Below are 27,852 nucleotides of genomic sequence, written 5' to 3' on the forward strand. Positions count from 1 at the left end.
GATGGCGTCTTGGATGTAAAGCTTGGGGAGTATCCAGCCATGTCATAGACTGAGCTTATGTTGCTTAAAGGTTTTTTTCCCAACAGTGTTGGGAAAATGTAAACTTATGGAACAGAGTAGTCCAATGGACCCATATACTTATCATTCATCCAGATTCACGTTCTCTTTCTCCTGGGTTTGTCCCTCTCTCTCTCTCTATCTATCTCTATCTTACATACACACACATTCTTTTACTCAACTATAGAAAGTAAGTTACAGTTAGCACATTAAATACTTGAGCTTGTATTTCCTAAAAACGGCATTTTTCTGGGTAATTAAATACTATTATCACACCAAAGAAATATAACATTGATAATGATGCTATTAATTAATATACAGTTTATATTAACATTTTCAGGTTACCCAGACACAGCTCATGTGTTTGCTTTTTCGATCCAGGGTTCACTCCAGGGATCAGAGAGTGTACTTTGTTGTCATGTTTACCTGTCCTTTAGAATAGTCCTTCCACCCTTTCTTTGCTTTTGTGACATTGATATTTTTGGGGATTCCAGGTCAGGTTGTTGTTTAGGGTTTGATCAGAGGTGCTGGATGAGGGCTGTGATGGGTAAGTGCACCATAAAGGGGAAAGTAGTCATGAACCTACCAGCCCTGGTATCTCAATTCTGAAGAACCTTCCGATGTACTCCTCTTGGAACTGTATTGGATTATCATCGAGGTGTCTCTGGCAGCAATTCCCTGACAACGGTGTGGGGTAAGGGGAAGATGGTCCTAAAATCATAGGCTGAAACCTGAGAGGCTTATCAGTCGTCAAATGAGGCACAAATTTATTCTCTTGGTCCTTTAGGAAAGGAGACTGCAGGAAATTCAGGCAGCTTCCTTCAGCTGACTGGAGGTCCTCAGTTTTTTCCTTAGCAACTTTCTGCCCCTGGGTTCTGGAGGTCAGAGGAGAATAATCAGGAACTGAAATTCTTTCCTCTATGTCCTTCACATTCATTCTTCCAAGACTTACTAAGCTTCTGTGATGTGCCAGGCACTACGCTAAGTGTGAGGTATACAAAGATGAAAAAGACAGCCCCTGCCATCAGGTTGCTTACAGTCTGGGGAGAAGATAGGTAGTGGGAATGAATCCGGAGACAGGGAGGCCTGCTTCTGAGCTTGTGTATGCAACTGAGTGCTGTGTGTAGGATCAGATGCAGGTTGACTCACCCTGCTTTGTTGGCAGCTGGACAAGCAGAACCGTGCCAAGATCACCGACTTGGGATTCTGCAAGCCAGAGGCCATGATGTCAGGCAGCATTGTGGGGACGCCAATCCATATGGCCCCTGAACTTTTCACAGGTAAGCTCAGGGCAGGGAGTGGGCTTCAGTGGGGCTCCGTACTTTAACCCTGAGTGCTACCCTTTGGGCTAAGTTGTATCCACAAGTACTACCAACAGGTCTGGGGCAGGTAGGGGACAAGCAGAGGAGGGAAACCTAAGGTAGGTGTAGAGGGAAAAGTAAAAAAGGGAGAGTGGGGAGAAGGAAGAGCACACACGGGAGTCACCAGGTCTTCTTTTGGATGTTTCTCTGAGCTGTTTGTACCATAATTGCCATAATCAACCAATTGATTGATCATAAAGTACTGATTGAATGATTTCCATATGCAGGGAGTTGGCCCTGATCATTAAGGAACCTGTAGATGACAGATTCATTGAGAGAGGTAAAGTAATCAGGAAGCAGCCATTAAGGCAGCCTGTGACGAGGTGCTAGGACAGGCGTCACCTAACATGATGTCGGTATTCAGACAAGCGATACATGAAGGCTGAAACGTTTGACAGTTTTGTGGTAGAAGTGAGATGTTGGGTAGAGCCTGAGTCAGGTCTGGAAAAATTGGTCTTTGGGAAAGGAACTCATATGAAGTGTGGTCTTTGAACTGGGCAGTATGAGCATGCTTTTTCACAGCACTTCTGTCGTGATGGTGATGCATTCGTATGCCTACGTCACAGTGTAATGTCAAGTCCAGATTGGTGAATGTCAGAAAACCACCCCCCCAAAAAAAAAAGAAAAAAGAAAACCACCCCAAAACCCTGAGCTAGAGATGATGGAGCTGGGATTGGAATCTAGGTTTTTCTGGCTCTAGAATCTAACCATGTGTCATGAAGGAGAGAACATTCTGGAGGGTGGGGAAAGGGAAATATGAGGAAAATTGCAGCATAAAAATAAGCGCAACAGGAAAGAAATCTACATTGGGAATAACAGCAAACAAGTTTGGAGACGAAATCCGCCCAGAGGAGTGAAGGCTTGATGTGGAAGCAGTAAGGAACTTGAACTTTTGCGCAGGTGAGGGATGAAAACATCTTCACGGAAGGTTCACTTAGCAGCAGAAGGTGGAGGGGGTTCAAGTGGCAGGAACCAAGGTAGGCGGAGCAGTGGTACTTGTCTCCAGGGTCAGGCTGCTAGTAGCACTGAAACAAAACAAGTGTGCCAGGTGCAAGATCAGCTCAGGGGAGGAGTGGGCGGGATCCCGTGACTAACTGGATTGAGGACAGACAGCAAAGAAGGTCTGGACAAGGACCGGAGGGGTTGAGCCTGAGAGGGCGGGGGATGGTGAGGGGGCATTGCTGAGGCAGATCTGAAGGCCTTAGCGGACCCCTCGTCAGCGTGGGGAAAAGTTAGAATCAGCGATCTGTGCAACCTCCTCTCACTAGCCTCACGCACAAGTCTGCCCCCAGCCCTTCTCGGAGCTGGGCATGTGAGGGTTAGGGGTTAGTTGGACCCACACAGCTAAGCACATGCTCGTTGTTTTTCTTTGTCTAGATTTACTTCTTAAAGAATTTCTATTCCTACTGCTGTTGTTTTGTTTTGGCTACTTCATATTTCACTTCCCTTGATTGTTTCTCTGCAGTCCTATTGCTGTCAGAAGAATCTTTCTCAGGGTGCCTGGGTGGCTTAGTTAGTTAAGCATCTGCCTTCAGCTCAGGTCATGATCCTGGGGACCTTGGATCGAGTCCTGTGTCAGGCTCCCGGCTCATTGGGGAGTCTGCTTCTCCCTCTCCTCCCTGCTCATCCTTTCTCTGCCAAATAAATAAAATCTTTAAAAAATAAAATAGAATACGTTCTTTGTGTCACCTCTTGCCTTAAAACATAAAGGGCTTCTTGCTGTCCATTGACTCCAGACTTTTCTAACTTTTAAAGATCTTTATATTCCAGTTCTAGTCTCCCCACCCACCTGTTTCCTAACCTTATTTCCCAATCCAACCTTTCAGGATGAATCTTCTTGGCTGTTCTATCAAAATCAAAGGCTTGTCCTCCTCCTTTGTCAGGCTCTAGCCTTGGCTGTCCTGCCATCTAGCACTGCTTTCTCAGGGCTATGGTTTTGGGTATAATAAAAAAGGCATTATAAACAGTCCTGCCTGCCTGGGTTGTTAGGGGAGACAGTGGATGTTAAAAGCTCTAGAAAACACATGGAGGCCCCTGCAGATGGGGGATGGATGTAGCCACTCCCTGTCCCTGGCTCACTACCGTCACCCTTTCTCACTGCAGGAAAGTACGATAATTCGGTCGATGTCTATGCCTTCGGCATTCTCTTCTGGTATATCTGCTCAGGCTCTGTCAAGCTCCCTGAAGCGTTTGAGAGGTGTGCCAGCAAAGACCATCTCTGGAACAACGTGCGGAGAGGTAAGAGCCACGAGCCCTACCTTGTCCTGACCCCCCCTGTTGAGAGCAGGCACTGGAGGGGGCTTCGTGTCACCTGCTCCGGCCACCCCACTGCAGGACCACACACCATCATGGAAACCAGGAAGGGCACTGAAGTCCAGCCTTTGCTTTCAGGCAGCATTGTACTCAATGGTTTCAAGAAAGCTTTTTTTCTTTTTTTTCCTTTTTTTTAAGAAAGCTTTTTTTCTTGAAAATTTCCAGTTTTTCAACTTCCTATGCTAGTGCATTCCAATTTTTGTCAACGTTATTCTTAGGTTCTAATTGAGGTGTTTGCCGTTGAAGCCAGAACTCCTGAGCCCCGCCTGGGTGATCAGTCTGTGAGCTGGCCAGGCCTCATAGTTGCACGGGCCCTCTCACTGACTCTGACCTTGTTTCCTTGTGCCTTTTTCAGGGGCCCGGCCAGAACGTCTTCCTGTGTTTGACGAGGAATGCTGGCAGTTGATGGAAGCCTGCTGGGACGGTGACCCGTCTCAGAGACCTCTCTTGGGCATCGTCCAGCCCATGCTCCAGGGCATCATGGAGCGGCTATGCAAGTCAAATTCTGAGCGGCCAAACAGAGGACTAGATGATTCTACTTGAAAGCAGAGACCTTTCTCTTTTACTATTTCTTTCCTTCCCCTCACCTTTTGGTCATGGGAAGAATTTGACATTTATTCAGAGAGCTCCCGAGGGAACTGATGCTTGTTGAGCAGCTTGAGACCTTTCCAGGCAGAGTTGCCTCCCGGATAGTGAAGAGTTGGCTGGCTGTTGGGGCACATTCAGCAGCTCACTGATGTCCCAAGCCATCCCATTAGTAAAAGATTGTCTAGGATGTGTAAATGCTGAAGAACGCAATGTTCCAGGCTCAGAACTGAAAAGGAGGCAAATGTACCATTGTCTGTTCACTGTATGTTGCTAAGACAGGTGGGGCACTGCAGTGGCAATAGTATTAAAAACTATATTTTCATAATTTTGTCTCTAGCTAGAAGCAGTTTGGTTCTATCCAGTCATCAGGACCCTTAGAAAATTTGAACTTAGTTCTGGGATTGTGAGAACATAGGAGCAAAAAAAATAACTTCCTGCTACCTGCAACCAGAGATCTCAGGTTGTAACAGCAGAGGCCCCAGTGAGGGAGCTAGAAACAGAGCTGTCAGTTCCTTACGGTGCCAGCGTGTTTACATTTATAGGACTGAATATCCCTGACTTCTGGGGAAGGGTTTCATGGTTACATCACCAAGAGGCCACAAAAAGAAAAAAAATGTGTACGTACACGTATGTATATATATACATATGCGATTGGATTCTGAGTTACTGCTAACTCCAAGATAGAATCTCTTCTTCCCTTTGTCTTGATTTTTTATTTTCTCCTTTTTAGTCTCAAGATGGGAAAACTCCAGTTAACATGGTATCTGGGGATGAGTGTCTGAGTAAAAGTGATGGGTGTGGAGTATCTGGTGAGGTCTGAGAAGTGGGCAGTGATCTGGAAGCATGGGCTTCCATGCAACCTACGAGAAAGATACCAGGCTGTTTCTAAACTTAGAAGAATCAAAAATTCCTGTTTTTGTGTTTGAATCTAACACACTGATGTTTTTAAACTCTGTCCATGAGCTTTTTAACCAAAATTTCTTTTCCAACTTGTCCCTTCTTTTTACTTAGAATGTAGCGTAAGAAGAAAAGCACCAGATGAAAGAGAAGAAATGCTTTTCATAGCTCTGTTTGTGTGCCTCTCACCTCTGCGTGTTAGCATCTGGGATGGTTCTCCCTTGCAGTTGGGAGGTGTGGGGGTGGGCTTTTAGAGAGTTTGTCAGGAAGGGTGCATAATAAGGGGAATTCTGAAGGGGAATGATTTAAACATCAGTGCATCTCAGATGTTGACTTAAAGCCTCACTCAACCAAAATGGTCCATTAGATTTAGAATACCAGGTGGGTGAAGGAGTAGACAGTGGAGGTGAACAGCCTCCATCCGTCTGCCTAACTCCAAGCACTGTGGTCCCTGCCCTGTGCGTGGCCCCATTTCTGTGAAGCAGGTCCCTGAGTAGGTGTGTAAGAAAAAGGGCAGATTTGCTGCTGGAATTTTGTAGCGTTGTTTCTGAGAGAGTGACCATCTCTTAAACATTGACAGGGTATAAATGGCGTCTGCAAGAAATTTCTCATAAAACTTTTAAAGTTGAGTTTTAACCCTTTGGATGCACTGGGCTCTGATTATGATACTTTTGAGCATAATAAGCCTCCAAGCACTTGGAGCCCTTCAGAAACTTCATATAGTGCTTTTCACTTGCAAACAATGAAAGTGACTGAACCAGTGTCTTTGGGTTCTATGGGTTCCAGGCTTGTTTTGGTAGAATGTTCAGTAAATCTCTTAAAATTGTTAATACCCATTTATAGATTTACTTTTTCAAGTCACTCTGTTCTTGTCTGCATTAACTCGTTTGTCCTCCAGAGAACTATGATGGGGCTTCCAAGGAAGCCAGATTTTCAAGTTTAAAAAGAAGACGTGAGTAGTGTCTACTGGCCAGAAAATCAGTCTAAGTGTCTGTTCTGTATGAAATTTCAAGAAAGGTCTTCTGTAATTCCCTTTTCCAGAGAGTCTTCCTTGACTCCAGCTGGAATCAGGAGCCTGGCTTCCGGCGTGGAAGCCACATTCCTAACATTCTTCCAGAGCCTTAGCAGCGACCCCTATTCACACAGGGGCGGGGCCGGTAGGTTTTCCTGTACCTAGGGTTCTCTTTCCCTGCAGCTTAGCTGCTCCTCAGACACCAGTTTCCTAGCAGATTCCATTTGTTTGCTGACTGAGGAGGGCCTAGATGCTAAGTAAGACAGGAGCTGTGTTAACAATTCATTACAAAAAAGGTATTTTGAGAAAAGGTGCAAGATACTCCTGAAGCTCGCCAGGCCAGCCAAAGTCCATGTAGAGATATTTGGAAGTGTTATTTGAACACTCAGCGGGCTGAGTGCAGGAATACATATATATAACATGCACATACTTTGCTTTTGTTTGATAACATTGTCAGCTAATTTTGGATTCTTTGTTCCTTGGCACCCATTATTATTAAAGTGATGGAATGCCATGAAATGTACTGTACTGTATATTACTTGGGAAGACACTAGGTATTCAAAGAAGTCTGGGGGCACTTGGGCTGTAGTAGGCTCAACAAGACCAAAGCCCTAAAGATTTTACCTCCTAGCTTTGGTTGTACGTGCTCCCAAGTGGTGAGGTGAGATTGTGGCTGGGGGAGGAGGAAGGACGGAATGGATTACCCTTACTGCATTCTATCCTTCTAATCAACTTCATTAGGGCAGTTTATCCCAGCCTGAAAATGATCGCCTGGCCATTTTTAACATGCTTGAAGTCCAGTCACTTATGTGACTTCAGAACTGAGTGAGGGACCTTCTTGCAGAGCAATCAAGAAATGGAGCCTGGGGCCCCAGAGGGGCTGACCCTGTGCCTAGGAAGCTGGCAGCCTGGCGTGAGTCAAGGAGTGCTCGTTTGGGTGAGGCTTCCACAGGCATACCCTACCCTGCTTCCTTGATCCTCTGTAGAGAGTGGCTCATGGAGCAAGTCTTCCACTTCTCTAGGAAGGAGGGCTGTGCTGGTTCTTCCCAGACCAAAGAGAATCACTTGTGACTCCCATCAGTTTCAAGGGGACAGAGCCTAGGCAGCAGCTTCTCCTCATTCTTAACACTAAAACTCAAGGAAATGGTGAAGGAAAGGATATATTGCTACCACAGATGGAAACGGGGAATGGTAGGACTCCCCACTAGTACCTGTCAGCTCTCCTGTGCATTTTGAAGCATCTTTGCTGAGCTGCCAAAGAGGGGTTGGAAGTTTTTTCCTGATGAGAGAAGGGGTTTGAGGATGGCAGGGCCCCAAAATAATAACTGCACTGAATGACACTTTATTTTTTTTTTTTTAATTTTTGGCTTAAAATTTAGCACTGAGAAGCCAAGAGGGATTGGTGATTACAGTAGCCCTCGAGGCTCAGAGGCTCCCTCTGGCCTTGCTTTGGAGAGAAGGCATGGTTGGTATTCCATCTGGCTGAAATCAGGGAAACTCCAAAGTCCAAACTGCCTCAGAGCGGGATAAATGGTCCTTCGCCAAAAGAGTAGTCACTTTCTTTGAGTTTTCAAAGTTTGATTTTTGGATTTGCTGGATCAAATGACCCACTTTTTCTTTAAAAGAAAAAAAAAAGGTGGATTTTTCCTTCTAAATAATGAGGGGAGTAGTTAGGGCTAGTGCCGGGTTAAAGTGGGTAAGGAGGGAGTAACCTTCAGAAACTTGTATTGCAAACTCCTTTGGGTGTTGCAAGTAGCACTACTGTTCTTAAAAGGGTTTTATTTTTAACTTCATCTGCTCTGTTAACAGCCAGGCCAGTCGAGATGTGCACAGAGACTATGCAAACACTCGGCATTGGGGGAGGCCACCTGACTCAGAGGGTTGAAGAGAAAATTGGTCTGGACAGCTTGTTGTCTTTTATCTTAATGTAATATTTTTGTTTGTTTTAAAGGACTAATGTCTATTACGGTGTTAATAAAGGTGTAACATACTAAGTGTGTAGAATAAAAGTGCAATGACAAGAGGAAGTTACCTTGGCACGAACCTCAGTCTTCGCTTTCCCTCCTTGTGCTCTTTCCATAATATGGCAACCAGGACCGTGTTGTGTTTTCAAGAGACAGGACTATGGGTTCAGCCCTCATCTAGTGTCCTTTCGAATGGTTGGCTTTGGTTTTATAGAATATTCTGTATCCTTGTGGGGATGCACACATACCACATATGCTGTAGAATAAAGATCACATTAACATTTGAAGTTTACCTCTCTTTGACTTTGTTTCCCTCCCCTCCCTGGGTTGGAAGGATGCCTCCCGCTTCTGTGGGACCTCTGCAGTCAGAAGTCTTTCAGCTTGCCTTGGAGAATGCTGGAACGTCCTACTCCCCCCATACACTACTCTGATTTCTGGGTATTTGACGTTACCGCTGCCAAAGGGTGGGAAAGAGAATGGGAGGAAGGCAAAGTAGGGTGATAGCAGTTTATCCTGGGGTCACGCCTTTTGCTGCACCTTCTCTCCAGCACGGACTTGCATGAGCCTGGCTACTCTATTTCATTTTGAGAGAATCCGAGGATGGAATCTACATGCTGGCCTGTCTGCATTTGGGATGTCTGCATTTTCTATTTGGGTTCACCCCCACTGTTTGGATCTGCTTGCTTGGCATTGCCTGATGGGCACCACCATCTGCCCTCAAGGCAGCCCCCACTGCGTAGTCCCCAGGGAATGTCAGCAGGCAGCTCACGGCATCACTTTTTGTTACTTGGCTTGTGCTGACTGCAACACAAGCTTGGCCAGGGGGTGGCAGCACACCTCAAGCAGTTGACGTGTTTGTGACAATCTTTCAGAAAAAAAGCTGCAGGGAACCTGAGTGGTTCTTAGCCCCTACACGTAGACGTTTCCTGCAGATAAGCCTCTTACCCTGGAGAAACTTTGACCGGCTCCAGCGACCCTTCACAGCTAAATGTACCCCATCTTAGACGCACATACTCTGTTCTAGTGTAAAGTTCAGCATGACAGTTTGCTTCACTTCCTCTCTTACCAGGATTACCTTGGAAAAAATAGCTGGTGGTAACACATTTTTAGACTGGGCATGCTTTCCCAAGAACACCTCCCTCAGGAGGCTTTCCCTTGAGTAGCAAGGGATCTGGGGCAACTGTGGTGGCCTTCCTGGTCCTGTGTTTGGGTGGGGCTCAGATGGGAGAGCCACCGAGTTTCTGAACATTATTAAATTCAATTTCAAAATGTGTGCCTTTAGCAGGATTCCAAGGAGGCCACAAAGTACTGACCGAATAGCCTTCTTTCCAATGTGGGTACCAGGGGTGGCTGTTCACTGGCTGAGCCTCCCAGGGCCCTCATAGGGATGGCCTGCTCCTCAGTCTTTTATTAGAGTAGCTTTTTCAAGTCAGACTATTTTATGAAACTGGTTATCCACCTGAGGAGAAGATCATGCAAAAGAGAAGGTAGAAATCTAAATGTAAAAAAAATGAAACGAAGGAGTTTTCTTTATGTTAGGCACTATTCGAAATGCTTTACATTTATTAACTCAATCCCCACCACCACAACCCCATGTTACCTATGAGAAAAGGCATAGAGAGGTGAACCAGGGTCCTGCAACTGACAAATGCCAGAGCTAGGATTTGAACCTAAGAAGTGCAGCTCCAGAATTTCTGCTTCTACAACTAACCATTACACCATGCTGCCTCTGGGGGAAAATGTACGTAAATATGTTCATGTATAGTTTAGGGGCAGGGAGAACTTTCTTGAGGGTGGTTAGGAACCCAAAAGCCATAAAGAAAAAAATTATAGAACTTACAAAGAATGTAGGGGCACCTGGGTGGCGCAGTTGGCTGAGTGTTTGACTCTTGGTTTCAGCTCAGGTTGTGAGATCGAGCCCCGTGTTGGGCTCTGCACTCACCGCAGAGTCTGCTTAGGACTCTCTCCCTCTGCCCCTTTCCCCTGCTCTCTCTCTATCTTTCTAAAATAAATCTTGAAAAAAATGAAATTATAAAGAATGTATGTGCAGCCAAAGACACTGAAAATTTAAGACAAGTCAGTAATTTGGAGAGAATAATTGCAATATATAACTGATAAAATGTTCAGATTTCTAATACATGAAGAAATCAAGCAATAAAAAATCTACAAGCAAATTATATAATACATTTTTGAAAAAGATGTGCATCCTCATCAATAGGGAAATCCATATGAGAAAGATATTTCCATCTATCAAATTACTAAAAACCTTTAAAAACTATTCATAACTGTGGGGGATGAACACTTCCCTGTTGTTGGGAAGTGGGTGTAGCTGCAGAAGGGCAATTTGGCAGTACCTATTATAAAAATTTTAAATGTATATGTCCTTTGCTCCGGAAGTGATTTCTATGTAGTCATTACCTACAAAAATATTTTCACTGGTATGCAAAACCATGTAAGTATAAGGGTATTCACGGCATCATTATTTGTAATACTAGAAAGTTGGAGGCGATGTTCATGTCTGGCAATAGATTAGGATTAAATTGTGCTCACCCGGTGGAATTCTATGCAGCCATTAAAAGGAATGACACAGCTCTCTATGCGCTGACAAGGATGTTTATTCTAGGTCATTGAGTGGAAAAGTATGTAAGTGTATATTTCATATGGTCCCTTTTTTGAATAATAATCCCATCTCCCTAACCCCAATTTCTCTAGAAATCTAGTTCCTCTCTCTCTGTATATGGCTAGAAAAAGGTTTGTAATATGTGTCAATTTGATACATATCATACTTAACAGTGGTTTTCCTAGGGAGAGAACTCTAACTCCAGTGGATCGCATTTCTGTTATTCTATTGTTATCTACTGTGAATATCTATTTTTCTTGCCACTTAAGAAAATGAATGGAATGGCTAATTCAAGAGGAAGGAAGTAGGTATTGGAAAGATATTACAGGCCCACAGAATCACTGGGTAGGAACCACAGTAGACCTGCAGGCGACTGCCGAGTGCCTGGCTAGGGCTGTGAGGAGCCACCTTCACTCCCTCATGAGGCGGCAGCCGAAGAATCTTCTCACTTGACTCCGCACAGGCCCCAGACCCATCTTGCAGCTGTATCGGCTCACAGCTGGAAGGCTCTGTGCCCTCCAGGTTCCGTGCAGGTGGCAGGGACCTCCATCTGTCTGCCCATCAAAACTGTGTTCAGTGGAGAAGATGGAATTCCTGAAAGGTAATCAAAGACTTGTTAGAAAAGGGACCCACGTTTAGGACAGGCTCAGAAGATGTATGTCCAGTGCACTTCACGTGTTGGGCTGCTCCGCATCCGGCCCCACCCTCTGGCACTACTGAGAGGCAAGGTGGTGAAGGTAGATTTGCAGATTGAAGCCCAGGCATGGAGGAGTCGCAGCTGGGTCTCTGGGAAGGACATTCAAAAGAAGACCCTCTTGAGTCTCTTTCCTTTCTGTCTTCCTTGTTGTCTCAGCAGGGCATCCTAATGACATCAAAGAGGGTCAAGCATCTAAGAATGTGCTAAATGACAGCCTTTCTATGTGTAGAATTCAGGAGTCGAAAAGGTAGAAGGATGGGGCAAAACCAGCCTCCAAGTGAAGCCACAGGCTCTGAGATTAAGTTAAGCTTCCCAGGGTTCCAGGCTGGGAACATGCAGAAAAGGTGGCTAGTCTGAGACCTCTTACTGAGCAGGATTTGCTCACAGTTTCTAAAAACTGCTACTTCTATCTGATACCTGCTAAAAATATATATGTATCATTCTTGAAAATTATGCAACACGATAAATTTTAAAACTGTGAACTTACCATATAATTTGTGGATCAGAACATTCCCACCGAGTTGATGCCCCTGCGTGCTCTTCCAGATGACAGTCCCGTGTCTCTCTCCCACCCCGGGTTACTATTGCGCTTGTCATTCTCTTGCTTTAAAAGCAAAAAGCTTTTCCAAATATACATGTGTTTTAAATGGTATATAGTTTGGGTTTGCATGTTCTTGAGCTTTAAAAATGGTATTACCAGGGCACTGGGTGGCTGAGTCAGGTAAGCATCTGCCTTCGGCTCAGGTCATGGTCCCAGGGTCCTGGCACGGAGCCCCCACATTGGGCTCCCCGCTCAGTGGGGTGTCTGCGTCTCCTGCACCCCCCCACTCCCCGCTCGTGCTCTCCCAAATAAATAAAACCTTTAAGAAAATGGTATTATTTGTATTTCATCTTCTGTAACTGTTTCATCTTCACTCATCACGTCTGCTTTTTCTCCAAGCTAACTGGCTGTCACTGCAGTACACTTACTCTCAACGCGAGAGATTATTCTCAGGTGTGAATGTACTGCGACGTGGCCAGCGACGTGGCCATCCTCTTCTTTCTCAGAGAACCAACTTTTGGTTTGCTTCTTTCTCTCACTGCACCTCTGTTTCCTAGCTCACAAATTCCTTCTCTTATTTATCATCTTGGTTCTCTCTTTAAGGGTGAGTCCATGGCCCACTGTTTTCCTTCTTCTTTTTAAAAGTTTTTATTTATTTATTAATGTATTTATTTGTGAGAAAGATAGAAACATCATGATCTGGGGGGGGGGGCAGAGGGAGAGGGAGAAGCAGGCTCCCCACTGAGCAGGGAGCCCAAGGCAGGGCTGGATCCCAGGACCGCGGGATCATGACCTGACCCAAAGGGAGACACTTAACCACTGAGCCACCCAGGACCCCTGACCCATCTTCCTAAGCTGGATGCTTAGCTCATGAATTTTCAAGTTGCTTCCTTCCTCACACAAACAATTACGTTTAGGATTTCCCTTGGATTACAACTGTTGCTGCATCCTACAAGTTTTTGTTTTTGTTTTTAAAGATTTTATTCATTTATTCAAAAGAGACACAGAGAGGGAGGCGGACACAGGCAGAGGGAGGAGCAGGCTCCATGCAGGGACTCGATCTCGGGTCTCCAGGATCAAGCCCTGGGCTGAAGGTGGCGCTAAACCGCTGAGCCACCCAGGCTGCTCGCACCCTACAAGTTTTACTATGAAACATGCTTGTTATAGTTCAGTTTCAGTATTTTCTATTTGCTGTTATAATGTTTTCTCTGCCCTAAGTTTTACATGGGTATGTTTTTAAATTTCCAAATGTGAGGAAGAATTTCTTGGTGTTTTTGTCAGTGATTTATAACAAGACATTGTGGGCAGAGAATGCGGTTTGTAGGATGCCTGTTTTTTATAAATCTGTTGGAACTTGCTCTGCGGGCTAGCTCGTGGTAAATCTTTATAAGCATTTTATGTGTTCCTGAGAATAATGGGTATATTCATTACTTTTTTTATGGTTCATTGCTGAAAGTCCAGTGTCCTCTTTGAGATTGTGAACAGCATGATGGCAAATGCTCTTCTGTTTTGCTCAGTGTCTGGCACACAGCAGGGATCGTGCTGAATGCTCTCTGCCCCTCCGCCTCCACTCTTTCCCCTCTCCACACAGCCCCCTGGCCCCTGTGCACCCCATCTTTTGCTCTGTGCTTCCAGTGGGGTTCAGCTGCACGCGTGGGAGTTTGGAGAGTGGTGGGAGAAAGGTTGGGGAATCTTTCACCCTAGCTCACCTTCCCCTGAAGGTCATAGAGCTCTGTCTGATGGCTATCCTGCAACTACAGTTGTTTTTTTTTTTTTTTTAGATTTTATTTCTGGGGCATCTGGCTCAGTCGGTTAAGCATCTGCCTTCAGCTCGCTCAGGTCGTGATTCCTGAGTCCTGGGATTAAGCCCTGCCTCGGGCTCCCTGCTCAGTGGGGAAGAGTAATCTGGCCAATGTGTTTCTTCATTTCCCTTCCAGCCATGGGGTCTGGCAGTCTCTGTATGGCAGCCCCATCCAATTTCAGGAATTAAGGAGGAGTGTATAGCCCTGAAATGCAAGAACAACTTTGGAAAAAGAGCTTTCTGTGCCAGAAATGGAGGTGAGGGGTGATAGTCTGGGCAGGTGAGCAGAGAGGCAGCCTGCGGATGATGCCAAGGGCCCACCAGTTGTAGAGTTGAGGGAGGTCACCAACTGGCCTGGGGTTTCTTTAAGGGGTAACTGCTCTATCCCCAGATACAGAGGAGGAGGGCCTTTGGCTGGAACACCCCATACACTGGATCCAGAAGAGCCACCACAGCAGGAAAAGGAGGGTCTGGTAGAGCAGAGAATGAGGGCTCTGGGCAGCTTAAGAAAGTTTCCATTGGTGCGGGAGCTAAGAGATTAAATCTTAGAAGGTAAGGCCTGGCCCAAGGAGGTAGAAGATTTGTGCCACTTGTGGCTTTCAATTGTCAGCTGATGGTGGCAAGGTCTGGATTTCTCAAGCTTGTGTTCAGCAGACCTCTTTGTGCTGCCCCTCGGGTGTGGCCTTAGAAGTTGTTTCTAAGTAATACAGAAGGATCAGTAAGTCACAGGCCTGTCCCATTGGCCAAGCTACTGGAGGAGAGGGACAAAGATTTTCACATCGGCATTCAGATAGAGAAGTCAAAATGGAGTGTCGGTGGATGCTGTCCCTGGTGCTGGATCCCTGTGGGGAAAGGGTTTGGGGGAGGTGTGAACCTGCTGGTCAAGCCGGACTGCCTTTCCATCCTTCCCTCTTGGACATGTGCTCTGCCCAGACTTGTATGCCTGACCATGAAGCATACCATTCTGTCCTTTGAAAACAGGAACCCAGATCCTCATGTTCAAGGACAAGGTAGGGGGAGAGGAGAGTGACTGAGGTACTGCCAAGATTAAGGGGCAAGTTTGAGTGGTCACTACCTCTGCCCCTCCCTAGACTGTGAACCTGGTAGGCAGAGAGGCCAGACCACTCACACCGTGGAAGGCCAAGAGCACAGGGGACAGAGGGCTGACAAGGTGGGCAGGAGCAGACAGGCAGGGGAGGAGTGGTGTTAAGTAGAGAGATCAAGAAGCTAATTCTCAGGAGGCTTGGTGGGACAAGAAGGTGGAGGCACACAGAGATGCTCCACCCTGTGCCTAACCCAGTCCTGGCCACAGGTGACAAAGAACTCAAGCACTAATGCTGTATTCTTTCCCCTGGACCAGGAGGGAGATCCACCAAGCTTGTGGCTGGTCCTCCTCACCTTTTACCCTCCTCACTCTTCCCTTCTTCACTCTCTTCCTTTTGTTCACCTCTCTTCTCTCACTCCTTCTGCTTCAAGTGATCTTCAGGAAGCCAAAGTAGAGGGAGAAGAAAAATCACAAGAAGGAAGGGTGGTGTAGGTTGACAATCTGCTGCATTTTGAGGCCTACACCCAAGAAGGGGTTGGCTTCAAGGAGCCGAAACCCTATAATGATGGACCTGTTAAAAAAAAAAAAATCACTGACATTTGTGGAAGATGGTCTGGTCCAGCAGACTTTATTCTGGACCATTGTGAAAGGCAGAGGGAACACTGCAGGGAGATTTTACAGTGGAGAAGATAGAATGAGCTCAACTTTAAGCACAACAAGGGCAAGTGGGAATTTATGGCCAAGGAGTATGGTCAGTGGATAGAATGTTAGTAAGAGAAAACCAGGAGGTCAGAGGGATTCAGGCTAACAGGACTCTTGCTGAAGACGGACGGGGGTGATCCAACATCACCTGGGTGTAGTGGAGGATGAGGAACCTGATCAGATATTGAAGCTGGGGGTTCTGGTTAAACTGACTTAGCAGAGTTCCTGCTAAAACTAGGTTTCACAAGGAAGTACACAGATGGGCCTAGGATGGGGTTCAGGAGTCTGACTAATTTCTGATCAGGCAAAGAATCTTTATCAGGCCCCACTCCAATACATTTAAGGACTGTGTCTGTTGAGGGATGGCAGGCTTCCTGAGGCGGGGGGGGGGGGGGGGGGGGGGCAGTGGTGGTGGTGGTGCTCTGTCCATACTGTGGGCTGGGGCCATCAGTGAGCCTTTGAGGCTGGTGTTTCAGGAACAGATTAGCATTTGAATTGGTGAATTGAGTAAAGCAGACAGTCATCCCTTAGTGTAGGCAAGTATCATGAATCCATGGAGAGCAGAGGAAGGGTGAATTTACTCTCTCTGGGGCAGCCCAGGTGGCTCAGCGGTTTGGCGCCACCTTCAGCCAAGGGTGTGATCCTGGAGACCTGGGATTGAGTCCCATGTCGGGCTCCCTGTGTGGAGCCTGCTTCTCCCTCTGCCTGTGTCTCTGGTTCTCTCTCTCTCTCTCTGTGTGTCTCTCATGAAGAAATAAAATCTTAAAAAAAAAAAAAATTTACTCTATTTGGGCTGGGCCATCCATTTCTCCTGCCCTGGGATTGGAACTTCTGGTTCTCAGGCTTTTGGACTCAGACTGAATTACATCACCAGTTTTCCTGGTTCTCCAGCTTGCAGAAGGCATATCATGGGACTTCTTAGCGTTTATAATCATGTGAGACAATACATAGAATCTCTCATATATATTACACACACACACACACACACACACACACACATACACACACACACTCCATTTCTCCGGAGAACCCTAAGCAGCACTTAGAGGGAAATTCATAGTACTGAATGCATATATTATTTTCATTTATTTATTTATTTATTTATTTATTTATTTATTTATTTATTGAGAGAGGGAGAGAGAATCTTTTTTTAAAAAGATTTTATTTATTTATTCATGAGAATACACAGAGAGGAGAGAGAGGCAGAGACACAGGCAGAGGGAGAAGCAGGCTCCATGCACCGGGAGCCCGACGTGGGACTCGATCCCGGAACTCCAGGATCAGGCCCTGGGCTGTAGGTGGCGCTAAACCGCTGAGCCACCAGGGCTGCCCAGGAGAGAGAATCTTAAGCAGACTCCATGCCCAGCTCAGAGCCCACGACTGAGATCATGACCTGAGTGGCAATCAACAGTTGGATGCTTCCCAGACACCTTTGAACGCATATATTAGAAAAAAAGAAAGCTCTAAAACCAATCATCTAAGTTTCCACCTTAAAAAACTAGAAAAAGAAGAGATTAAATCCAAAGTAAGCAGAAGAAAAGAAATAATAAAAAGTCATACTACATCACAAATCAATTACATTGAAACCAAGAAATCAACAAATCCAAAAGCTGGTTCTTTGAAAACATCAATAAAATTGATAAGCTTCCAGCTAAGCTAACTAAGAGAGATTAGTAATATAGAAGTATATTACAAACATCAGAAATGGAAGTAGGGACATGACTGGAGGACATGTGGACATTAAAAGGATAATAAAAGAATATTATGAACAACTCTGTTCCCACAAATTTGATAACCTAGATGAAATGAAACAATTATTTAAAAGATATACTTTGCCAAAACTCACACAAGAAAAAACAGACAATCTGAATTGGCCTACACATATTTAAGAAATCAAATCAATAATAACCTTTCAAAATAGAAAGCACCAAGCCCAGTTGGTTCACTGGTGAATTCTATACAGTTAAGGAAGAAATCATACCAGTTATCTATAATCTTTCTAAAACAAACAGAGAGATACTTCCCAACTCGCTTTACCGGGGCAGCATTTCGCTGATACCAAAACCAGACAAAGACATTACAGAAAAAGAACTGCAGATTAATATTTCTCATGAACCAGATGTAAAAATCCTCAACAAAGTACTAGCAAATTAAATCCAGCAATATAGGGCAGCCCTGGTGGCGCAGCGGTTTAGCACCGCCTATAGCCCAGAGTGTAATCCTGGAGACCTGAGATCGAGTCCCACATCGGGCTCCCTGTGTGGGGCCTGCTTCTCCCTCCTCCTGTGTCTCTGCCTTTCTCTCTCTCTCTCTGTCTATCATAAATAAATAAATAAATAAATCTAAAAAAAACAAAAAAACCAAAAAAAACCCAGAAGAGCCAGCACAGTATTAAAGGAAAAGAATGAAGTCAGAGGATTGACACTTATGTGACTTGCTATAAAGCTACTCTAATCAACACAGTGGAGAAAGACTTTCTTTCTTTTCAGCAAATGGTACTACAGTAGCTGGACATCCACGTGTAAAAAACAAAAAAAAAAAAAAAAAAAAAGAATCCAGGAGCACCTGGGTGGCTAAGTCAGTAGAGCATGCAACTCTTGATCTTCAGTTTGTGAGTCCAAGCCCCACAATGGGCATAGAGCTTATTGAAATGAAAATGAATCTAGACACAAACACCTTATACCTTTTTCAAAAGTTAACCCAAAATGGATCACAAAACTAAATGTGGAGCGCCTGGGTGGCTCAGCTGGTTCAGCAGCTGGTTCTTGATTTTGGCTCAGGTCATGATCTCAGGGTCGTGGGATTGAGCCCCACACTGGGCTCCGTGCTCAGCACAGTCTGCTGGTCCCTCTCCCTGCCCTTTCCCCCACTCTCCCTCTCAAATAAATAAATAAAATAAATGTAAAATGCAGAAATACAAAGTTTCTAGAAGTTAAAATAGGACAAATGTAGAAGACCTTGCACATTGGAGTAACTTTTAGATACAACACTAGGCAGGATCTATGAAAGAAAGAATTGATAAACGGGACTTCATCAAAATTATAATGCTCTGTTCTGTGAAAGATGCTGTTAAGAGAATGAAGATAGAAGTCACAGACTAGGAGGAAATGTTTGCAAAAGACACATTTGATAAAGGACAGTTATCCAAAATATACAAAGAATTCTTAATACTCAACAAATAGAAAATGACCTGATTTAACAATGGGCAGAAGATCTAAACAGACAACTCACCAGAGAAGATATATAGATGGCAAATAAGCATATGAAAAGATGCCCCACACCACATGTCACCAGCAAAGTGCAAATTAAAATGAGCGAAACCACTACACACCTACTAGAATGGCCAAAATCCAGAAAACGGACAACACCTTATGTTGATGAGGATGTAGCAACTTGTCATTGTTGGTGGGAATGCAGACTGGTAGTCACTTTGGAAGACAGTTTGGTGGTTTCTTAGAAAACTAAACATATTCTTACCACACAAACCAGTGATCATACTTATTGGTATTTATCCAAAGGGAGTGAAAAGTGTGTCCACACAAAACCTACACATGAATGTTTTTGGCAGCTTTATTCCTAAGTGCCAAACTTAAAAGCAACCAAGATATCCTTCAGTAGATGAATGGATAAAATAAACATTGGTACATCCAGACAATGGAATATTATTTGATACTAAAAAAAAAGCCATCAAGCCATGGAAAGACATCGAGGAAATTTAAATGCATATTGCTAAGTAAAAGAAGCCAATCTGAAGAGGCTACATATTGTATGACTCCAACTATATGATGTTCTCTAAAAGGCAAAAAACAAAACAAAAAAACAAACCTATGGAGATCGCAAAAGGATCACTGGATGCCAGGGGGTGTGGGTACGGCAGAGTAAGTTGGCAGAGCCTGGAAGGATTTTTAGGGCAGTAAAATTACAGTGTATGACGCTATAATGGTGGATACATGTCATATCTTTGTCAAAACCCATAGAATATACAACAGCAACAGTGAACCCTAATGTAAACTAAGGACTTAGGGTGATAATGATGTGTCATTTGTTGTATGTTCATCAAATGTAACAAAAGTACCACTCTGGTGGGGGATGTTGATAATGGGGGGGGGCTATGTATGTGTGGGGGTAGGTGGTGTATGGGAAATCTCTGCATCTTCTGCTCAGTATTGCTGACTACCTAAAACTGCTCTAAAAAAATAAAATGTATTAAAAAATAAAGACATCTGAGGTGTGCCTGGGTGGCCCAATCAGTCAAGCATCTTCCTTCAGCTTGAGTCACGATACCTGGGTCCTAGGATGGAGCCCTGTGTCAGGCTCTCTGCTCAGTGGGGAATCTGCTTCTCCCTCTCCCTGCCCCCTACTCATGCTCTCTCTCTCTTTCTCTCTCTCTCTCTCTCTGAAATAAATAAATAAATCTTAAAAAAAAAGATATTCACTTTTGACTAAAAAAAAACTATTTGAACTAGGAATAAAAAAAATGCTAACTTTTCAACTCATTTGATGATGCTAATGTGGTATCAATAGCAAAATCTGATAAAGATACTAGAAAAACTATATAGACCTATCTCAAGACCCAGAAATCATGACCTGAGCCAAAATCAAGAGTCGGACGCCGAACTGACTAAAGCCACCACCCTAGCACCCCTGTGTTTCTTTATATATTCTGTATATTTTCTGGTTGAATAAGCCTCTCCAAGAGAACCTTCCAGTTTCTGGGAGAACCGCATCAGAAGTCTCTGCGCCTCCTGGCAGATGAACACTGTCAGTACTTGGATTCTGGCCTGGGATGAGACAGACTTCAGATTCTGGTTATAGATCACTGAAGGTGAGGGACACTTCCTTCCTCCTCTACGGACTTATTGCCAAACATGACAGTTGTTCTCTTTCCTTGAAGTGCCTGTAGCTTGAAGTCTGACTTGTATAACAAGTTACATAAGCTTTCTTTAAAAAAAAAAAAAAAAAAGAAAAGAAAAAGGTAAGGGGCATCCAGGTGGCTCAGTGGTTGAGCGTCTGCTTTTGGCTCAGGTCGTGATCCCGGGGTCCTGGGATCGAGTTCCACATCGGGCTCCCTGCATGGAGCCTGCTTCTCCCTCTGCCTGTGTCTCTGCCTCTCTCTGTGTGTCTCTCAGGAATAAATAAATAAAATCCTAAAAAAAATATTTTTAGAAAAAGGGCAAAAATAGGGAGTATAGAAGGAAAAATAGGTAAATGGGAAAAAAAAAACTACACTGAAAACCGTATATCAGGGGTTTTATCTAATGTTTTTTAAAGGTTTTGAATTTCACCAAGTATATTAATTAGCATCCAGTGCAGTAATGATTGAAATGATTACATTGGATTGGAGACTCAGAGAATTGAGAGAAAAACAATGTGCTGTCTTCATATAATGTTTTTGTCGTTGTTGCTTTTTCCTTTATGCAATGTTTTCCTTTGTTTTTGGAAAGGAGCAACTGTGGGTTTTCTTTACTTAAAGCAACTTCGGGGGCACCTGGTGGCTCAGTTGGTTAAGCGTCTGCCTTTGGCTCAGGTCATGATTTCAGGGTCCTGGGATTGAGCCCTGCATTGGACTCCCTGCTCAGCAGAGAGTCTGCTTCTCCCTCTCTTTCTGCTGCTCCCTCTGCTTGTGCAGTCTTCTATCAAATAAATAAATACAATCTTAAAAAAAAAATAAAGCAACTTTGAATGGTTGTTTTGGTTTTAGAAATGGTTTTGTAAATCTTTTCAGTTTGAAATGATACTCCCTTCCCTCTTCCCTCCCAACAGAAGTGGGGTTTGAGCATTCTGCATCGTTGGGGAGCAGAATGAGTTAAGACTTTTGTAATCAACAAAACAGGTTTTGTACTAGCACAAGCAAAATGTTATCTGTTATAAAGGTCCAAGGATATTTATTTTTTATTTTTATTTTTTTAAAAAGATTTTTATTTATTTATTCATGGAAGACACAGAGAGAGAATGAGAGACAGAGGCAGAGACACAGGCAGAGGGAGAAGCAGGCTCCACGTAGGGAGCCCGACGTGGGGCTTGATCCCGGGACTCCAGGATCGCGCCCTGGCCCAAAGGCAGGCGCCAAACCGCTGCGCCACCCAGGGATCCCCGGTCCAAGGATATTTAACAGAATGAGAGGATGTTCTTGGGAACAGATTGGATACAGAAAGTATTACTTTGATTTGCTTCTGAATCTCTGCTTTATTGCTCAATCAGAAACCAACTACCATGGCTTCCATCTGTTAGACGCCAGTAGCCCTGTCATTCATATCCATTCTCTTCAACAGACATGCCAGATGATGGGGGCCTCTCAGTCCACATTCCAAATTCTTGGAAAGGAATCTAATTGGGTTCAGCTTGGGTCAGAGGCTTATCCACAGAGCAATCAACTGTAGCCTGGCGGGACAGGGTGCACCATGTGAATGAAGCTTCTCTTTCTGCTAAATTATGGTTGGCAAGTGAAGGCAGACTGAATTAACTACCTAATTTTTGGGGCCCTATGCAAAATGAAAACCAGGGCTCCCTTGTTCAAAAATTATCAAAGATTTCAAGATTGCAACAGCAGAACATTAAACCAAGGGTGGGGGCCCTTCTAAGTGTAGGGCCCTGGATGACCACACAGGTCTCGTCTCGCCCAAGAGGCTGCTCCAATGCTCTGCACCTGGAGGAAGAGCCCCCAAAATAAATTTCTAGACCTCATATGTCAAAACTTGGAACTAGTGACTCTTGTTTTTGAAATTTGTAACTTTGAGCGTTATGCTTTCTACCTTCCCCCGTTCACTTCCTTATGTCCTCCTCAGATTCAGTAACTTTATGTGGAATTGCTTGAGTGTGAATAAGTTGTATTTTTAAGTCTTCTGTCTCTTCCTAATTTTTTTTAGTGTTAAATCTTTTTTTTTTTTTTTTATTTGTGATACTCACAGAGAGAGAGAGAGAGAATGAGGCAGAGACACAGGCAGAGGGAGAAGCAGGCTCCATGCACCGGGAGCCCGACGTGGGATTCGATCCTGGGTCTCCAGGATTGCGCCCTGGGCCAAAGGCAGGCGCCAAACCGCTGCGCCACCCAGGGATCCCTCTTCCTTTCTATTATTAGGCAATGATCTTCTGGAAGGTTGTACAAAGTATGCATTTGGCTTGGGTCAGTTGTCCACATAAGAGTTGATGAAGAAGCAGTTAATGTCCTTTTTACTGTTTTTTTTTTTTTTTTAGATTTTATTTATTTATTCATGAGAGACACAGAGAGAGAGAGAGGCAGAGACACAGGCAGAGGGAGAAGCAGGCTCCCTCTGGGGAGCCTGATGTGGGACTGGATCCCAGGACCCTGGGATCATGACCTGAACCAAAGGCAGACGCTCAACCACTGAGCCACCCAGGTGCCCCAGTTAATGCCCTTAAAAAAAACTTTTACCTGGAATTATTTTAGACTTATAGAAAAGTTGCAAAAATAGTTTTCATATATTCGTCTCAAATCTTCTCTTAATGTTAACATCTTTTTTTTTTTTTTTTTTAGATTTTATTTATTTATTGAGAGACACAGAGAGACAGAGAGGCAGAGACACAGGCAGAAGGAGAAGCAGGCTCCATGCAGGGAGCCCGATGTGGGACTCGATCCCGGGACTCCAGGATCACACCCTGGGCCGAAGGCAGGCGCTACACTGCTGAGCCACCCAGGGATCCCCTTAATGTTAACATCTTACAGAACTCTAGTACAATTGTCAGAACCAAAAAGATTAATGTTACAAAACTACTAACTAAACACTTTTCTTGAATTTTACCAGCTTTTTTGCTAGTGTCGTTTTCTTATTCTAGGCTCTTGACTGGATCCCACACAGCATGTAGTTATTTCTCTTAGTATCATGCAGTCTGTAAAAACTCCTGTGACATTGTCTTTCCAGACTGACTTTTTTGAAGAGTACTGACCAGTTATTTTGTCAAATGTCCTTCAATTTGGGTCTGACATTTTCTTATGATTAGGCTTAATATTACGGGTGACACTGTGTCCTCCGTGTATCCTATCAGGTTCATGATGTTACTTTGTCTTGTTACTGGTGATGTTGACCTTTATCGCCTGATCAAGGTGGCTTCTGCCAGATTTCCCACTGTAAAACTACCCTTTTCCTTTGTAGTTAATAGGTATATTGCAGCAGATATCTACTCAAATTCTGCTTCTCTTCACACTTCTGTCCACTTATTTTTTGCACTCATCAGTGGAGCTTGTGTGCAACAAGTACTAGTGTCTAGCTAATGGAGGTATTTTCTGCAGTTCTGTTTTCGTCTCTAGGCTTGTGGTATCCAACCTACGGCTCATGTTAGTTCTTCCCATCCTTTTTAGTGTAGCTTTTTTTTTTTTTACTTACAGTAGGTTCGCTTTTTAGTATTTTTTATTCCATTTGGGCTCTCTCCATGTCCCAGTTGGTTTTAGTTATTTATTTTGGGGGCATGGGAAACATTACCATTGTTCAGAGTCAAAACTACACAAATATGTACTCTGAGCATCACTACCCCCTCACGCCTGCTATCCTATTCTCATTTACCCCACTTTCCCATCTTTTTCCCACCTATCCCCTACAGGAAACAAATCTCCTTATTTTCTGACTTATCTTTCTTGCACAGCAGGTCTCTTGCACAAACGGACAAATACAGCGTATTTTCTTATATTCCCTTCTTTCTTAGGGTGGCATTCGTGCTTTGCTTTTTTCACTTAGAAATGTGTCTTGGCAACACTTTACATCAGTTCACAGAGTTCTTCCTCATTTTTTTTAACAGCTGCTGAGTGCCATTGTATAATTTATCATAAATGTGCACTTAGATTGTTTCTAAAATATTGCAGTTACAAATACTACTGCAATGAATAACCTTATGTATGAGCCTTTTTCCCATTGTTGGAGTGTATCTTCAAGTGAATGTCACAGATACATATATACACACATATCTTTCTTTCCTTCCAATCCTTCTCAACAGAACTGAGAACAGTGTTGATGTTACGGTCTCTTTCATGCTTTCTTTCTTAGCTCTAACTGCTTTGAAGTCTGTAATCTCTGACAGTAAGCATGAGTGGTGGTCATGAGTACATTTTTTCAGAAAGTCTTTGCTCCCTCACAAGGCCAATAATTTGAGTGACACCCCCAGTCTTGTACTACAGTAGTGGTTCTCAACCTTGACTGAACATGACAATCACTAAGAACTTTTTAAATATATCAATGCTTAGGAATGCTCTCGGTAGGTTCTGCAATTAACGCAGAGTCTTTGGGTGTGGGACTCAGGCACCTGTATTATTCTAAGGTGCTGTAGAAATTCCAACGTACAGATAAGGTTGAGAATCACTGGGTTAAATCCTTGAAATGTGACAAAAATCTCCTGGCCCTTACTATATTCCCTGTGATTTGAACCAGCTGCCAGACTGTATACTGGGTGACTGGGACATATTCCACTAAGAGAATTCCTGACTTTTACCTGGAGGAGAGGTAAGTACCAGTGGCTTAATTTAGGGAGAGGTAAAGGTCTTTAATGAGGGGCACCTGGGTGGTTCAGTGGTTGGGCAGCTGCCTTCGGCTCAGGTTGTGATCCCAGGATCCAGGATCGAGTCCCGCATCAGGCTCCTGAGAGGAGCCTGCTTCTCCCTCTGCCTGTGTCTCTGCCCCTCTCTCTCTGTTTCTCATGAATGAATGAATGAATGAATAAAGTCTTTAATGAGATGTAAGTTCAACCCAGACAAGAAATAAGTTTTTTTCTCTCACAGAATCTGAATAACAGTGACAAGTTGCTTCAGGCCAGGAAGAAAGGATGTTCAAAATTTCCTTTTCTCCCCTTCAACACACAGATTGGGGAACCTTAGTTTGTAGTGGCAGTATTAACAAGCTCCAACTAACACTTGTAAAGCAGACTCCACTAATTATACTATTTTTCATCAAATCAAAGATAGTATGACTTATAAGACAGTTATCTTATGCAACACTAAGAAAAAAAACCTCACTGCTAAATAATTGAGATACAATTAAATATAAGAGATTTAAAAAACTTGTTTTATTTATTTATGATAGTCACAGAGAGAGAGAGAGAGGCAGAGACACAGGCAGAGAGAGAAGCAGGCTCCATGCAGGGAGCCCGACGCGGGATTCGATCCCAGGTCTCCAGGATCGTGCCCTGGGCCAAAGGCAGGCGCCAAACCACTGCGCCACCCAGGGATCCCCAATATAACAGATTTTTAAATGTAGGAAAATGTACATATTAGAATCGAAGTATAGTAGATCTTTACACTAAACCTCTTCTTTGAACCCCAGGTTAGTATGGTCACTTGAATTTCTCAGACTCTTTAAATCTAACATGTCCCATGCAGTGTCTGGGTGGCTCAGTTGGTTAAGTGTCTGCCTTTGGCTCAGGTCATGATTCCAGGGTCTTGGCATAGAGTCCCGCATCAGGCTTCTTGCTCATCAGGGAGCCTGCTTCTCCTTCTCCCCCTCCCGTCCCCCTGCTTGTGCTCTCTCTCTCTCTCAAAAAATAAAAAATAAAAAATAAAAAAAAATTTTTTTTAATAGAAAGAAAGAAAAGAAAAAAAGAAAGAAAAGAAAAGAAAAGAAAAGAAAAAAGAAAAGAAAAGAAAAGAAAGAAAGAAAGAAAGAAAGAAAGAAAGAAAGAAAGAAAGAAAGAAAGACCTAACAGGTCCCACTCTGGACTCTCCACCTGCCTTGCCAAAGCTGTTCCTTTTCCTGCATTCTCTGCCCTATCAAACCGAGTCCCCTGTCAAAGCAGAAGCATGGAAGTTGAGCCAGTCTCCTGACCTTCTTTGCTTTCCACATGCAAGAGGCCTCTCCCACTGTATCAGTTCTGTCTCCTCCCCCTCTCCTGAATGCATTGCCTTCCTCTTCCCCTCTGCCGCGACTTTGGGTCAGGTCTCCCTCATCTCTCCACAGGATTACTGCAGTGTTTTCCTACCTGTTTTCCACTCCTCTCATCAATCCTACTCCACACTGTCCTTGTTTTCCTTCCTAAACATGGATCTGATCTTATTCCTCCCTTAAGTATCCTACAAGGCAAACACCGCATGATCCAAAATACAGGCAAAGTGCTCCAACAGGCCACCTCCCAGAAGAGAAAAAGGCTCAACCTCTGAGCCACGCAGGCGTCCTCAGGACAAAAATTTTGGATGAAATCCTCCCCACGTTGCGGTCATGCGGACGAACGCACTTGTTCACATGGGGCGGAGAGCCACCTCCGCGGCCTCCAGGGAATGGAATAATTCTGGGTAAAATAATTCGTAAATAATAATAGCTGAGGTTTAGGGGGAGCACCTGGGTGGCTCAGTGGTTGAGCGTCTGCCTTTGGCTCAGGTCGTGATCCCGGGGTCCCGGGATCAAGTCCCGCATCAGGATCCCCATCTCCCTCTGCCTGTGTCTCTGTGTTTCATGAATAAATAAAATCTTTTGAAAAACGTAAAAAACACCAGCTAAGCTTCTACGGGACGCTTGCTGTTCCAAGCACTTCCTACGTGTCAGCTCATCGACCCTGCACAATAATCCTGCAGGTACTCTTATCAACACCCTCATTTTCACCTGCAAGACCCTCCCCCCCCCCCCCGCAACAGGTCGGGTTGGTCAGGGACGGAGCTGGGATTGCAGGCTTTAAATCTGCATACAGGGATCTAGCTCCAGCCCCCCCCCCCTTTTTTTCCCCTTTTTTTTTTTTTAATAGAAAGCCTATGCCATTCTTTTTTCCTTTTTCCTTAACGATTTTACTTATCTATTCATGAGACACCCAGGCAGAGGGAGAGGAGGCTCCCTGCGGGGAGCCGGATGCGGGACTCGATCCCGGGACCCCGCGGTCACGCCCTGGGCCGACGGCGGGCGCTGCAGCTCCACACGAGCCACCCCAAGCCCGGCCCACTCTTTTCCTCCGTCTGACAGCCCACAGACCTCACAGCGCAATCCGGTTTCTAGGGAATCCGCTCCTCGCGCGCGCCAGCTCCGTGTCCCATCGCAGTCCCGCCCGCCCGAGCCGCGGGGCGCTCCGCCGTCCTTCCGCTGGGTCCTCGGCGTCCGGTCCGTCAGGCTCCGAGGCCCGACTAGGGCTCGTGCGCGCTGCGTGCGACCAGTGGCCTATCTGTACGCGAAAGGGGTGACGGCCCCGAGACCGAAACAGACACGGCGAGCGCAGCCTGCAGGGCGGAGAATGGGCGCCCCGCCCCCCGCCCCAGCCCCGCGGCCGCCCCCTCCCGCTCTCCCGGGGCCGTCGGCGCCGCGCGGAACCTTTCCTGCAGCCCCGCGCGCAGCCGC

At 44.8% G+C, this 27,852-nt stretch overlaps 1 protein-coding gene and 1 long non-coding RNA gene across 5 annotated transcripts in view; one reads left to right on the forward strand and one right to left on the reverse strand.

Annotated features, from left to right (window-relative positions):
- DSTYK (dual serine/threonine and tyrosine protein kinase) overlaps positions 1–8,479 on the forward strand; it is a 50,203-nt gene extending 41,724 nt beyond the window's left edge. For both annotated transcript variants that reach the window (XM_072814554.1, XM_072814555.1), the window contains exons 11-13: positions 1,223–1,337; positions 3,522–3,656; positions 4,087–8,479. In XM_072814554.1, coding sequence (XP_072670655.1) covers positions 1,223–1,337; positions 3,522–3,656; positions 4,087–4,274 — 438 coding nt within the window. In that variant the 3' untranslated portion in view covers positions 4,275–8,479. The remainder of the gene's footprint in view (positions 1–1,222; positions 1,338–3,521; positions 3,657–4,086) is intronic.
- LOC140626822 (uncharacterized) lies at positions 142–27,782 on the reverse strand. Of its 3 annotated transcripts, none has more exons than XR_012025823.1 (5): positions 27,493–27,782; positions 10,743–11,406; positions 9,506–9,651; positions 8,261–8,448; positions 142–932 (listed from the first exon to the last, which is right to left on the reverse strand). It is a non-coding gene; the product is annotated as an uncharacterized lncRNA (long non-coding RNA). The 3 variants fall into 3 exon arrangements; XR_012025822.1 differs by having other exon boundaries at positions 142–2,443; XR_012025821.1 differs by lacking the exons at positions 142–932; positions 8,261–8,448; positions 9,506–9,651 and having other exon boundaries at positions 9,717–11,406.
- Positions 27,783–27,852: the final 70 nt, after the last annotated feature.

This window comes from Canis lupus, chromosome 38, assembly GCF_048164855.1.
Source record: "Canis lupus baileyi chromosome 38, mCanLup2.hap1, whole genome shotgun sequence".
NCBI lineage: Eukaryota > Metazoa > Chordata > Mammalia > Carnivora > Canidae > Canis > Canis lupus.